Here is a 15,178-nt window from a genome sequence, read left to right as displayed (position 1 = left end):
TGCGTCCAAGTGTATATATGATATTGTGAAACTTTAAAATCTGTTTATTAACCGAGCTATTGACCACTTTAAACACTTGCATCCAAAAACAAAATAAACAGTGGTGACTCAATTGGATTATAGGATTTGCTATCCTCACACTTTAGGGTGTGTACAGGTACATACCCTGCATTTCTGTTTCGAGAGGGGGACTGATGTGGCCAGTTTTAAGTGACCTTAACTGAAACTAGAACATAGACCAAATGAGATCTTGTGTTATCATAATTATGCAGATGACACACACATCTACATAACTATATCACCAGGGGACTATAATCCCATACAAGGGTTTGCTAAATGCATTGAAGAAATCAACATCTGGATGTGCCAGAATTGTCTTCAATTAAATAAAGATAAAACAGAAGTTATTGTTTTTGGTCCCAAGGATGAACGATTGAAAGTGAGTCCTCAGCTTCAATCACTGATGTTAAAAACCTCAAACCAAGCCAGAAATCTAGGTGTAATTATGGATTCAGACCTCAACCTGAACAGGCACATCAAGACAATTACACTCCTGTTCTGAGGTCTTTGCACTGGCTTCCTGTCAAAAAAAGACTTTTCTGTTTGAAGTTGCCTTTAATTGAACCAGACTCTGCTGCACCTCACTAGTGCAAATAAACTTGCATTGCCTTGGTTAAACCTCATTAACCTCATGACCGGTGACAACACATACAAAACATACTCTTGTCGAGAATCATGCAAACATAATTGAGAGACACATAAAGCTATATTGAACACATCCATCCTTTTAATCCTCATTTGAATGGCAGATGTGACAGAGAGAAAAACTCTAGATACATAACTATAAAACTACTATACGTACATACTATAACTACTATACGTACAGACTATAATAACTACTATATGACTCCATCATGTCTTCATGTCTCCATATCTTCTTCATGTATCAGTGATCAAATAAGATCCGACACCGTATCACTCATGTCCTCATGTCCGCTGGAAAACAAGATGCTGTACAATTAGATTCAAGCATGTCATTTGTTTTATTTTAGCATGTCATTTGTTTTATTAAGCACGTCGTTTGTTTTGATGTTTCCTTGTCTTTTGTCTCGTTGGTAGTGTGCGTGCGTGCGCACCTGCTGTTGAACACTTCACTCTGCAGCTCAGAGACACGAAACAGCATCTTCTTACGTCTTCAGGTAAGATCTATATACCGGATGTTTGACTCCGCATTAAACGGACCTACATATTACAACACCAATAAACTACAATAGTTTATATAATAAACATATATGTATGTATGTTAACGTGCTGTTGCTCCAGACTGCTGTTATATTGTTTTAATAACATTACTTTAAAATACAAACGTGCAATACACTAGTTTTTAATTAATTCTTGAATTTGGCGCATAATGCGATTAATCGCAGAAAAATCATGCGATTAATCAGTTAATTTTTTTAAACCTTGCCCAGCCCTAAATAGTATGTATGTACTCCACCCATGCCAGCTCATAACTCTTTAATAACTGCACTTGGCGGCTTTAGGTCGGAGCGTCTCTGCTGAAGTTCTCGTGGGATAAAGTCGCATCTTCTGGTGAGTTTCACCTGATATTCTCTCTTCAGCCGCTCCGCAGCAGGTGTGAGGAGGCGTCGATATTACACACATATTAAATACATTTATTGTTCCAGGTGTGTATTTTAATTGTAAAAAATGGCTTCTTTGAAAAGATATGCCGTTACAAGTCAAATCCCTGCACCCGAAATTTTATTAAGAAACCTAAAATAAAGTATTAGCACAGAGTAAAGTATGAAAAGTAAACGTTCTCCTAATGCACCGGGGCTTTTAGTAGTATCATTTTATTGTAATTTACTGATTAATCAGAAAAGTGTGCTTTCATTTATAGCAACATCACAGGCAAACAGAGAAAACATCGTCTCACTGGTGCGTTTAGATATTTGGCTTCCATAAAAGTCTTAACGTGCTTTAAAAACTAGTAAAGTACACATCGAAAACACACATGACGGGTTTGTTAACTTTGTGTGTCTCCGCCCTTCTCCCAGGCTCAACGACCTTTAGAAACTCAGCTGCACATTTAACATTTCAGGATACTTTGTCACACGGAAACATTTGTCCAAACGCAAGTAACCACCTGTCATGTCCCATTCTTTGAAATGTCATTATTCTGTTTTCACCATCTCTCTCACCAGAAATCTTCACTTTAGTACTTACTTATTGTTTTTTCATACATCAATCAGATTCAGCCTACATTTTATTCCTCAGGGACAAGGTGAAAATATGAGTTTTAATGCTGTTGACAGTATTTTTATGGAGCAATAAAAAGAGATATCATAAAAAGTAAAACCCTTTAACTCTTATAATACGTAAACACAATGAGACAATGATTCTGAACCTAACTTTATTCAATAGATTTATGTTGTGGAAATGTGTGCAAATTACCAGACATCTAATAAGATGATGTCTCGTTGGCATATTTAAACAATCGATTTCATTAAACTTGCAATACAATAACATCACTGTCTTAATGTTAATATTTAACTCGCCAATCTCTTGTTTTCTGTCACCTGTGAGGTCTCCTCTTACAGTAAGCCATACCATAAGCTAACAGTTAATGTTTAAAGTGAATAACCTCGTAGCGTGGAACCACTTCCTGGTTCCTGCTGAAACAACGTGTTTCAAACAGGCAGCTGGATGAGACGGGTCGGCCTCGCTCAGCAGAACCAGCTCAACAAGAGCAGCGTCTCTCCTGAAGGCTCCTTCCCGTTGTCTCCACTCGCCTCAAAGGGCTTTTGGGGGAAGTTTTTCCTAAACCGATGTAAAAGGGGCAACAATCGGAGGATGTATTTGTACAGATTGTAAAGCCCTCTGACGAACGTTAGTCATGTGTGATTTGGGGTTTAATCAATCAATCCCTCTCTTGTTTTGTAGACTAGCCCAATCACAGTCACTGTGCTGGAGGGAGTGCAAGAGACAGAGCTCTTCTGATTGTGGCTAAAAGCCACAGTCAGTCTCTGGAGCGAATGCAAAACACACACATGCCGACGTGCATTTATTATCTCAATGTTGTTGCTAATGTGTTCCGAGGACACGTTTGCGTCTGATCAATATTTACATATCATTTCCATGGCACATGCACAGAGGGAGGAAGACGCTCCTCTCCTCTGAGCTCCGGGACTTTATCAGTGGACCTACTTCTCCAAACCAACATTGCGGTCATGCAGGATGTTCTGATCCAGACATCCTCTCGCATCCCGTGAAGCAACAAAACCGGTTATTACACAATAAAATGTCCATGCAAGACAGCTACACTGTTACAGTTGTCACATTACAGAACCGTTTGATAAAGCATTGCAAGAGCAGATCTCCCTTTTCCACACGGACACACGGCCCGCTCTCCCAGGAGGAAACATGCAGGCGACTGGCATCTTATTTCTTGGCTGATGAGCCGAAGCGATCACTCTCATCAGACATGACGACTGACAGAAAACACATTTGTTATTGAATGTTGAATGAACTGAAAAGATGATGTCATGTTTTGATAAGTTCAGTAGTTCAATCATGCTTTTAGACAAACCTGTTGAGCCCTATGGGCCCATTTTAGGGGGCCCGTTTATATCAGGTCACAAGGTACAAATCAAGAAAAAAAACATGGTATAGATTTATAAAATTAACAAAAAAAAATCGCCCAAATCAGTCCCTCAACAAAGTCAATCAGCTGCTCTCTGGTGAGCTTCTGTCCTGCTACCTGCCTCCTCCCCACCTTTAGGAGAAATGGCCTCTCAAAGAGCGACGGTGGCGCTGGCCCTGGACGCTGAAACAGTCGGCTCGCTCAAAGAGGGAGTCAACTTCAAGAAGAACCCGGAGGACGGCGCATGTTACATCATATTCAAGAGCGACAGCGGCCTTAAAGCGTGCAAGAACCAATGCAAACACCAGGGGGGCCTGTTCATCAGAGACATCGAAGACCTGGACGGCAGGTGAGCTCGTTCTGGCAGGATGAGCACACGGCGGGGGGGGGGGGGGGGGCGTTTACGGGAGCGTCTCCGTACACTGACGGGCCGCTTTGTCCCCACAGGACCGTGAAATGCACGAAGCACAACTGGAAGTTGAACGTGTCCACGATGAAATATGTGAATCCGCCAGACAGCTTCTTGCAGGACGAGCTCGGTGAGTGACGCTGACGTCATGTTTTGTGCGCGGGGTCATTAGTTCATGTTGAGGACCACAGATGATCTGTAAGGTGGAGTGGGGCCCTTCAGAGCATCCCTCACTCTCAGTGTGCAGATGGTATGTAAATCATGCTCTCCACGCTTATTTCCTTTTTCAAAGTCCGTGCATGCTGCATTGATTCTGCAGAATGTGAGTTTGAATATGTACAGCTCCACAAAGAGCGCAGCGTGGAGCAAAAGTAAAACACACTTGTTTTTGAATCTCTCAACTACCTGAGATTTTATAACTGCATGTAAATAACATGTCACTCCCAGAGGTGGAGCTGCTGGACGACGGGGGGCTTCAGTTGGTCGAGTTGAGCCCCTTTGACCCCTGGCTGGAGGACCCTCGGGAGCGTGTGGAGCTCCAGGAAGGAGAAGTGAAAGTACGTTTCCTGCCGTTCACACAGTCCACTTTTGCACCGTGACAACGAACGTTTACTCCACGTCCGTTCTCACACGAACGTCTCTGGATTTAAAAAGAGTTGGAATTTTGAGATGTATTGATTATGTCAGGAGCCACGCCAGTCAGACCAGGCGTGCAGCCAAGTGTACACAGAAAGTCACAGAAAAACCTTCCTGCATCCTTTGTTCTTTTTATGTCTGCCTGTGAAATACAATACTACTGGTTATGATGTGTGTTGTATAAATACAATTTTGTATTATCAACCATACAAAATATGTTTTTAGATTAAACCTGAGACTAATGGTCAACAATCTGGCGTTAAGTATTACAATTAGACTTAAAATAAGGATTTTCTACAACACGCGGTGTTTGCTGTCAGATGTAAGAGCCAATCAGCTCTCTGATGTGGCGACCGCCAGGCGTTTCCCATCATGCACTGGGCCAGGCAGTCGGTGGAGAGCTGCTGCGGCGCCTGGCTCTGAAGCCGACGGCCGCCTCGCTCTCGCGAAAGCACCGTTGACCACGCGTGCATGACGTCAGAACAAGCCGGGAGCAAGTCGAACACAAATCTACCCAGCATGCATTGCGCGCGGATCGCCGGCGATCGAATTCTGCGCAGAACTGGCTCATCTCGAACCAACCTCATGCGAAAGATTGTCGGTGTTAGGTTTGTCCATTCTGAGCTGCGGTAGAAACGAGGCAGTGCAACATGGACGGACTGCGTGAACGAAGACATGAAGAGCTCGTTCTGAGCCAACAGAAACACACCCAGTCTCGGTTTATGGTGATGATACACAAACTATAAACACAGTTATGAATATTACATCCTATTTCTGCAACACCCCGGGTTTAACTCTTTTTGCGAGTCCAGTGTCATCTTCAGTGAGCCAGTAGCACCAGAGGATCACTCTGGGACGAACTAAAGTTCATCCCAGCCTTGAGGGGATTACCTTGAAAACACTTTACCTCGGTTGCCACAACCACGCCCCAAATGTCCAACCCGCTGCAAACGCTGTGAATTTACTGGCTTGAGCGCAGCTGCCGTCCCTCCAGGGGATGCTCCTGGGAGGCCGCTCACTTGAGCTCACACACACAAACAGTTTCTTTCCACTGGCCGTCGCTCTGAAGAACAACTAATGAGACTCCACTCAGTTTAATGTCCTTTTTATATTGATCTTGTTTATTGTATATTGTGTATGTATATAAGAACGAAGAGCTACGTCAAACCTGTGTGTGTGTGTGTGTGTGTGTGTGTGTGTGTGTGTGTGTGTGTGTGTGTGTGTGTGCGTGTAAAGAACAAGTTCTGACAAATGACAAATCCTGTTAAGTTTTCTGATTGGTATTTGTTTTTTATAAATTCTTTATTGTTAAGATTTGTTGCACTGTGAATTTGTACTGTTAGTTCTGTTTTTGTAATAAAAGGTTGCAAATTAATGCTTTAAAATTATTTATTTTTTTATCCGATTAATCGAAAAAATAATCGACCGATTAATCGATTATTAAAATAATCGTTAGTTGCAGCCCTCGCGTGCACGTTATCTCGATAACTCCATAAATGGTGTAGTGGGTGCAGGAAAAGGGAAGAGACCACCTCATGTGACTCTCTGATGAGAACCCTGTAGGTATCCAAACACGGCTTCACGAGGTCCTGACTTCAGCCACGTCTCCTCAGTTTGTCAGGGCTCTCAGATTGCTCCTTTGTGACACGCGACACAACTGTGAACTTCCCACCCAGGTGACGTACTTGACCCACGCCTGCATGGAGCTGCAGCTGGGGCCGAGGCGCTTCATGTTCGACCCGTGGCTGAAGGGCCCTGCGTTCGCCAGAGGCTGGTGGCTTCTCCACGAGCCTCCAGCCGACTCTCTGGACCGACTGTGCGCAGCAGATCTCATCTACATCAGCCATATGCACTCTGACCACCTCAGGTACACGCTGCCTGGCTCTGTCTGTATCGTCTGCTACCTCACAGATTACTGAGATTTAGCAAAACCAGCCTTTGAGGGAGGGAGTGTGACAGCCCCTTCTTCTTTCTTTGTGTTGAAAATACAGACTTTTCTATTTTGGCATATTTCCTTTGAGCTCCAGATGGGTCTTTATGTAACACATGCTATTCTGGCCTTTCCAATTACAGCTTGAATGCAAACTTAATTGTGTCGTCTTTGCCGACATTGTTGTAGAAGTGCATTAGCTTGGTCCTATATGTTGATGGTAAGGCCTGCCTTGTGTGATGGAGTTGAGAGCAGGTTTGACTGCTTGCTTCTTAAGGGTGGATGACGTGAAGGTGATGTCATCAGCTCAGGTCATTAGGAGCATGGTCCCCTGGAGGTTTTGGGCAGTCTCTCAGGCATCCTTTCTTAGTGAATATCTTAAGGTGTCCTCTTCCCCCAGTCTTTTGGTCTTGTCTCTTATTCCCTGATTGGCCCAAAAAGAGGGTAAAGCTTCTCTATTGATCTTTGTGTATCGGCTTTCAAGGCTTCTTGTAGTTTTCGTTTGTTTATATTAGTTCCCTGACAGCCTGGACTCTGCATGGCAGGACTCAGCCATCATTCTGTCCTGGATGAGTCTGATGTTATATCTGAAGACTGAGACTGAGTCAAGAGGTTGTGGTCTGAAGCTTTGTCTGCTCCTCTTTTTCCTCTTTTTCCCCTCACGAAAAACCTGATTCTTGGACTAAAAATGCTTGAAAAGGGGTCAGTGCTTGTGTTTATTGTGATTATTAGTGGATGCTTTAGGTCTTAATCTTGTTAAAGAGGTGCTGTATTACTCTGTGGCATGATGGGAAGGCACCAAACAAACAATTTTAAAAAACTTGGGGAGCGATTGAGGAGTACATTTTTGATCAGAATCTTAACTTTTGATCAGATTTTTTAATGGCAAGAAGTTGCAGAGAGACAAAGGACAATCTGGTATTCCCATCAAGGTCATATGAGCTGCAGAAGACCTCGGGTACCCTATAAGGGGACCCATGGGTGGACGAGGCTAAAGGGTGTCGACTTACACACGGTTGTTGAAACAGAGTATATTTCACTGTGATTTTCACGTTTTGCATCTTTTCACTTCTTTAGTTACCCAACACTGAAAGTCTTGTCGGAGCGGAGGCCAGATATCCCGATTTATGTTGGTGACACATCGAGGCCTGTCTTTTGGTCAGTAAAGTGATGCAATCAGCATGTTGAACTCTTTGAATTGGTTTGAAATAACTCTCCCTCGGTCTTGATGCAACAGGTATTTGGAGCAAAGCCAAGTCAAGCTGACCAACATCAACGTCGTTCCCTTTGGCGTCTGGAAAAATGTAACTCACTGCTGCTCACATCGGCTCAAATTGCAACGGCCAAAAAAGTTATAAGAAAATAGAAATGAAAATACTCTGCAGTGAAACTCTCAACACTGTAATTACTCTCTTCTCGTGACTAATTGTGGTTTCCATTACCCTGACCCTCGGTCTCTATCAGATTGACGCAGACCTGAGGTTCATGGTCCTGATGGATGGAGTGCATCCGGAGATGGACACCTGCATCATTGTTGAATATAAAGGTGGATTGTCTTCAGCTCTTTTCATAGATGTAATACCGGTTGCCGGCTAAAGCATTCACATGATTAAATTGCCTAAATGTGTGTTGATTGCAGGTCACGTGATCCTGAACACGGTGGACTGCACCAGGCCCAACGGAGGCCGGTTACCACAGAACGTGGACCTGATGATGAGCGACTTCGCCGGGGGGGCATCCGGATTCCCCATGACCTTCTGCGGCGGGAAATACAGCGGTGAGGCTCACGTCAGCTCACCACACCTTTGATTTGAACTGACACAGAAGGTTCTAGCCCTCTGTCCCTTTGTCATGACATTCAGTTCAAACCTCAGTTTAAAGCCACATCTTTGTGACAAAGATGATGTTGAACACTTCTCATATCAGAAATGTTCTGTTCCTTTTGATTTCGGAAATTTGATCATGCTTATTCTGAACCCCATAGACACATATTTACTCCATGTTTTCATGTGTATACCTCCAGAGGTTTACATTGTACATGTGCGTTAAGCTTCGCTGTAGACAATTCAAGTTTGAACTGAAATACAAAGAAAAACAACGCGACTAATTCTCGTTGCTGTGGTGGCCGATCTACGTGTTGGCCACTCTGCTGGGTGCGGGGTTGGATCCTGTTTCTCACACACTGCTTCAGTAAAAGAGTCCAGCTGTTGGTATATCTTTGTGTTATTTTCCGTTTAATTATAAACTGACGGCAGTTACACGTTATTTTGTCTTCCTGATCTGTTTTACAAAGTACTTGTTTTAGCGGTAAAAACCGTCTGCTCTCCCCGTCACCCGTGCATCATCAATCCCTCTTGCTCGTACCGGCGCCCCGTATTTAAACTATCACAGTAAAACACACATTACCACAATAAAATACACACCCGTGACTAATGGCTCCTACAGTTACATTACACCCGAGCTCAGTATCTAGCACACGGCTGACACTAAGATAAGAATGCATCATCTTTATGTCCGTGTCCAGATTCCTGGAAGGCGAGCTTTATCAAGAACGAGCGAAAGAAGCTGCTGAATTACAAAGCTCTGCTGGTGAAGTCCCTCCAGCCGGCGATCTACTGCCCGTTCGCTGGCTATTTCGTGGAGGCTCGTCCATCAGACAGGTAGAGTTGGCCATGACAGTGGAAGGTAAAATGAACTGCAGCCAAAGAGAAATTGGTTTGAATAGCCTTCATATTTCCCCGAGGTGCAGCTGGGATGTTCAGCTCAATATCAGACTTGGTTAAGAGTTGATAAGCAAAGCAAATCTTGGAGAATAAACAACAACATGACGTGTGTCTATTACCGAACACTTTACAAAGTACACTGCAATACAGAGCACTAACATCTGTAGTGCTCTCCGTGCTCTCACAATACCAGCAAAACTAAATACAATGAAAAGCTGGCGAAAGGGCTCCTTCTCTTCCGCTACGTAGCCAAGATGGCCACCGTTTAGGGCGAGTAGTGTCCATCGTTTTACACTGCTTTTTTTTGACCGTTTGCAGTGCGGGTACTTTTAGTGCACTGAATTCTGCCCATTTCTTTTTTTTTTGATTGGCTGATGAGGCACCTCAGGGCAGAACTCCAGGGGATTTGGGGGAGACGTGCTTGATTCCTCCGTGGTGAGGGCAGCGACCAGCCCATGTTTGAGTAAACGTGAAGTGAAATCGTAACTGCTGAGCAGTAACTTCCTGATTGGTATTTTTGGGTCCCTGTACAGCTGTCTGTGTGTTGATGTCTGTACTGCGTTGTGTGTGTACAGATACATAAGGGAAACAAATGTGAAGAACAGTCCCGAGGACCTCAATGCGCTCATCAATGAGCTCTCGCCAGACATCAAGACATGGACGCCCAAGCCAGGCGCCGTGCTGGACCTCGGCCTGGCTCTAAGAGACCCCACTGACAGGTTGTCAACCGCTGAACATGCTGTTTACTCAGTCAGGACACGACACACACACACACATATCAGCAAAGGCAACACGTGATCGTTCCGTTTTGGCTATCATTTTTACTTGGTATCATATTCTATCTGTGTCAATTGATATGTGTCAACATGTTGGCATTGCCACGAGGAACAACATCAGACAAGCCCAAGTCCATCTAGAGCAGACTAAAGTAAACCACATCATGCAACACATCTGACGTGTGATTTACAGTCTTATATTGCAAATGAAAGCTGTCTGCGCACAGTGCAGCACAGCAAGTCGATGTGTTGAACCCGCTTAACTCCACAAGCCCACGTATTTACATCTTTTAAATATTCATATCGCCACAGAAAAACAAAGTAAAGTTATGTTTTCACAAGAGATATGAAGAATTTCCAAAATCGAGATTCAACTTTTCAGCTTTAGGGTCATGTTATGACTTTACACTTGTGCCTGATGACAATGGTGCCTCATTATATAGAGGCCTGAGATTGTTCTGCAGTTTTAGATGTCACCCATAAGTATATGTATATAGATCATGTGCAAGTGCCTTGAAAAGGTGAATTTAAGGAATTACTGTATGTAAAATCGAGAAAATGACCTCAGGATCCAGAAGGTTAGTGCTCCTATGAGTCTAAGGATTTGCAATGTTAAGAATGGTGCAATTTAGACCCATTAAATATTAATAAACTTGAATAAAGTGCTGTGTTAGGCCCCTGCAGACCGGGTCCAGCATGTGGTCTGCAGCGGTTACAGCAGTTCACTTCCGCTGCTGGATGTTGGACGTGCTAACGCTACAACCCAACTCTCCGTGGCGCTGTGAGCGGCCACGCCCCGAACAGCCACGCCCCGAAAAGCCACGCCCCGAACAGCCACGCCCCGAACAGCCACGCCCCGAACAGCTACTGCCCTAATCATTGGTTCACGTTACATTATTTTGCATTATTAATATCTGCCAGCCAGCATGAGAAGCTGTTTCAACCGTTACTCTGATTACTTTGAGAGGTGATTATAAATAAATAGTAAATAACTTGGTGAGTAACGAATAAGTTTCATCTCATTTTCATGTGAATTTCTCCTCGAATACATGACCAAACATAGTGCGGCCATCACCAACCCACCAGCCGGTGCAAACATCTACAAGGACACTTGGGATTTGGACTTGTACGTGGATGAACTGAACAGCGCCATCAGCTGTGAGATATTTAAACATCAAAGCTGGACCCAGTTGTATTACACCTGGGCAGGCTTCCAAAACTACGACCTCGTTGTGCGGGTAAACACACTTGATGAGCCAAATCTTCTCTGATCTTTTGAACTATCACGTTGACCTTTTGGCTCTTCTTTGGCGTGCACTTTCCTGAGCATTGCTGAGGCATGATAAAGTCTGACTATCCTGATTCTGGTGCTTTGTTCTACTTCAGAGGCGTGAAAGAGTCCCGGCCTGCTGTTACAGCCACGTCACAATTTCAATGTGCCGTAACTCTGATACGTCGCTCATTCTGGTCACATGACATCATTGCTTCCTCCTCTGTTGCTCTATGAACGTTTCTTCCCTTTTTTCCCTGTGAAAGGGTTTTACTATCTTTATTTGGGGAGTTTTTCCTTCTCTGATGTGAGGTCCTGGGTAAGATATGTTATGTGTACAGATTGTAAAGCCCTCTGAGGAACATTTGTATTTGAGATTTTGGGCTATACAAAAGAAAGTGAATGGAATGAAACTGAATTCCAGCGAGTGACTTTTGCACGCCATCCAATCTTTTTTGTTGCTTAGTACGTGTCACGCTCTACTTCCTTCTCTTGACCTCTGGCTTTGAGACATTTTCTCCAAGCAGAGTTATTCTTGAGTTTGTTTCTGTTCAAAATGAGGTTGGAGAGAACTGAGTCGCTTTGAATGGTTTAAAAAAACAACCTTCATCCAACTTCCGTGGCTTAATTTAAATAATATCGGTATTAAAGGAGCTACTGGCGTGGCCAGGGGTCAGCAACCCGCGACTCGTTCGCACCTTTGTTGCTCCCTGAGGCTTCGGAAGAGGAAAAGAATAATAACTTATTTGTCCCTTCAGCTCTGTAGCGCTTATTATGAGCTTATTATGAGTTTATAATGAGCTTATAATGAGCTTATTATGAGTTTATTATGAGCTTATTATGAGTTTATAATGAGCTTATTATGAGCTTAATATGATCTTATTATGAGTTTATAATGAGCTTATTATGATTTTATTATGTGTTTATACTGAGCTTATTAGCTTATTATGAGCTTATTATGAGTTTATAATGAGCTTATAATGAGCTTATTATGATCTTATTATAAGTTTATTATGAGCTTATTATGAGTTTATAATGATATTATTATTAGTTTACTATGAGCTTCTTATGATATTATAATGAGTTTATTATGTGTTTATTATGAATTTATTATGAGTTTATAATGAGCTTATTAGCTTATTATGAGATTATTATGAGCTTATTATGAGTTTATTAGCTTATTATGAGTTTATTATGAGCTTCTTATGATATTATAATGAGTTTATTATGATCTTATTATGTGTTTATTATGATCTTATAATGAACTTATAATGAGCTTATTATCAGCTTATGATGAGGTGAAATCTATATCCAAATGGCTGACGCTCCCTTGCTTTCTTTCTGTTTGATGAAATTCAATATGTACGTTCAAGATGATTGAGACCGATGACAACTTTCAGCCCCTTGCTGAGGGCTGCGACTACTTGGTGGACTTCTTGGATCTGTCGTTCCCCACAAGGAGACCCGACAGGGAGCACGCCTACCTGGAGGTGAGACTCCACAGAGGAGGAGCGACCGGGGTCCTGTTGTCACCGTGGTGTTGTCACAGAAACAGGAAATAAAGGGCGTGGCGCGCTGCCAGAAAACAGGCCCTTAGATTTGACATGGATGAAGAATAGTTTACATGCACACAAAAAGAGATATTCATGACTTCATTTTGTGGCTCTGTGGTTGCTGCTCCAGATCAATATTTCCTCATATCTTACTCATAAATACATTCTAGTCCTGTTCTTGATTCATTGGTTTTCAAAGGGAATCATTTAGTCATGACAAAGAACCAAGTATTGTTGAGAGCAGCTACCTGCAGGCCACCGTAGTTCTCCAACACGCTTGGAAAAGGAGCCGAGGGATATTTAGTTGGTTGCAATCTGCAACTCCCCACTAGGTGTCATGTAATCTGACACACTGCTCCTTTAAAGGGTGCATGGCATTCCTCTCCCCTCCAGCTGAATGGTCAAACATTTTCAGAAACATATATTCCCTTCTTTCAAAGAGTTGGATGAGAGGCTTCCTGCTCTGACGGCACTAACCCGGATGTTTCTTTTTACTTCCTTGCAGATTAAAAACAGGATTGGGGTGATGAGGCACGTGGTGCTGCACGGTCTTCTCTGGGATAATCTGTACATCGGCTTCCAGAACCGCATCAGCAGAGACCCGGATGTCTACCACCACAAGTACATTTACCTTTCATATCAAAAACATCAAGGTTCAGGAAAAAATCATTTAAAAAACGCAAACTGCTGCCTTCATCTCTTCCTCTTTAACTGACACTTCCACTGCTTTCATCCTCTTGAGGAATCTCCTGCTTTCTCCTCAGCTCACACTTCCGCACTTCAACAGTCTCAGTGCCTATCGGTGCTAAACTGCTGACTCTTTAACTCCTTTCAGCATTTTCACTTCAACTTCACTCAGCTCTTACGCTTCAATCATTACTTCAACTTTATTACGTGCTAAAACGTTGACGGGGACCCTCTTTGTCTTTCAAACGTCCATTTGAACTGCATTTTCAGCTTCTTTTGCTAACTGGATATTGAATGCCACTTCAACTTCTTTCGGTATTACAACTCCCTCAACAACACATTTCAGAGTGGAAGCTCGCTTGTGTTTCTTTACGTCATGTCACTTGAAACATTTTGAAATACATCATGAGCGTTCAATCTTCTGAGCCTTGTACCTCATAAAAGGGTTTCATGTCATGTGACTGGCTCCGTGGTAAATGACACGAACACGATGAGAACGCCGCGTCGCTCTTCCTTTGATTCACTGCGACGCCCATTTAATGTCAAAATGTTCTCCACTTGAATCTGCCGTGTCGGCCTCCAGGTTCTGGAACCACTTCCAGACGGAGCTGCCGGTGCGCCGGCCGGACTGGGACCGGCTGCGGCAGCAGGAGCCCGACGCCGACCTCGAGAGCCAGGGGCCGAAATGTGTCGTGTGTTGAGAGACAGACGAGTGCGTTTTGTCTTAATGCCCGCCTTCAAACATTTAATGCAGGGGTGTCGAACTCATTTTAGTGAAGGGCCACAAGCTGCCCATTTGGATCTCAAGTGGACCAGTGAAATCACAGCATAATAACTCATAATTAACGACAATGTTTCTCTATGTTTAAATCATTGGTGAAGGTTTTTAGATGATAAACTCTATTTTAAGGTCTTTCAACAATTAACTAGAAACATAAAGACCAAACATTCAGACATCAGCTCTCTGTGTATCTCCTGTGCAGATTCCCTCGCTTTGTGACGCGTTTGTGACGCCACTTTCATGACGTGATCCATGTTTAACGACTTGTAACACATTAATATCAGAGCTCACATCAGTTGTGACTGTGGATCAAAGGTTTGCATGTCTGTCTTATGAGCAGAGGATCAGAGGTTTGAATCCCAGCTCTGCTAATTCTGTACTTTAAATATATATATATATATATATATATATATATATATATATATATATATATATATATATATATATATATATATTTATATTCTTTTTTCTTTTTTGATGGAACACCCTGGCGGGCCGTATGTTTGACTCCCCTGATCTCATGTGTCTCGTTTGATCTTTTATTGTTAAAACACATCATCAAGTATCAATCTGTGTAAGAAATGACCTCATTTACAACCTAATTATTATTTTGATTGCTAATATTCTAAGCGGTTATACAATGCTACACCACTGGGATGGTGTGTGTGTGTGTGTGTGTGTGTGTGTGTGTGTGTGTGTGTGTGTGTGTGTGTGTGTGTGTGTGTGTGTACTAGTAGTGATTTTAGGGAGGGCGAGTGTGAAAGAGT

The 15,178-nt window shown here is 43.0% G+C and overlaps 1 protein-coding gene across 1 annotated transcript; it reads left to right on the top strand.

Moving 5' to 3' along the window:
* The first annotated feature begins 3,786 nt into the window (after positions 1–3,786).
* On the top strand, positions 3,787–14,331 carry cmah (cytidine monophospho-N-acetylneuraminic acid hydroxylase). The gene is made up of 14 exons (XM_068587037.1): positions 3,787–3,995; positions 4,094–4,185; positions 4,503–4,612; positions 6,368–6,558; positions 7,699–7,779; positions 7,859–7,925; positions 8,086–8,167; positions 8,261–8,398; positions 9,146–9,281; positions 9,920–10,063; positions 11,184–11,358; positions 12,764–12,880; positions 13,449–13,564; positions 14,214–14,331. The coding sequence occupies exons 1-14, from the start codon at positions 3,790–3,792 to the stop codon at positions 14,329–14,331; spliced, it is 1,773 nt and encodes a 590-aa protein (XP_068443138.1). The 5' UTR covers positions 3,787–3,789.
* Positions 14,332–15,178: the final 847 nt, after the last annotated feature.

This window comes from Clinocottus analis, unplaced genomic scaffold (assembly GCF_023055335.1).
Source record: "Clinocottus analis isolate CAN_PGR_092001 unplaced genomic scaffold, fCliAna1.0.p SCAF_20, whole genome shotgun sequence".
Classification (NCBI taxonomy): domain Eukaryota; kingdom Metazoa; phylum Chordata; class Actinopteri; order Perciformes; family Cottidae; genus Clinocottus; species Clinocottus analis.
The sequence above is the reverse complement of the archived record's forward strand: the minus strand, read 5'-3'. Positions and strand labels throughout refer to the sequence as shown.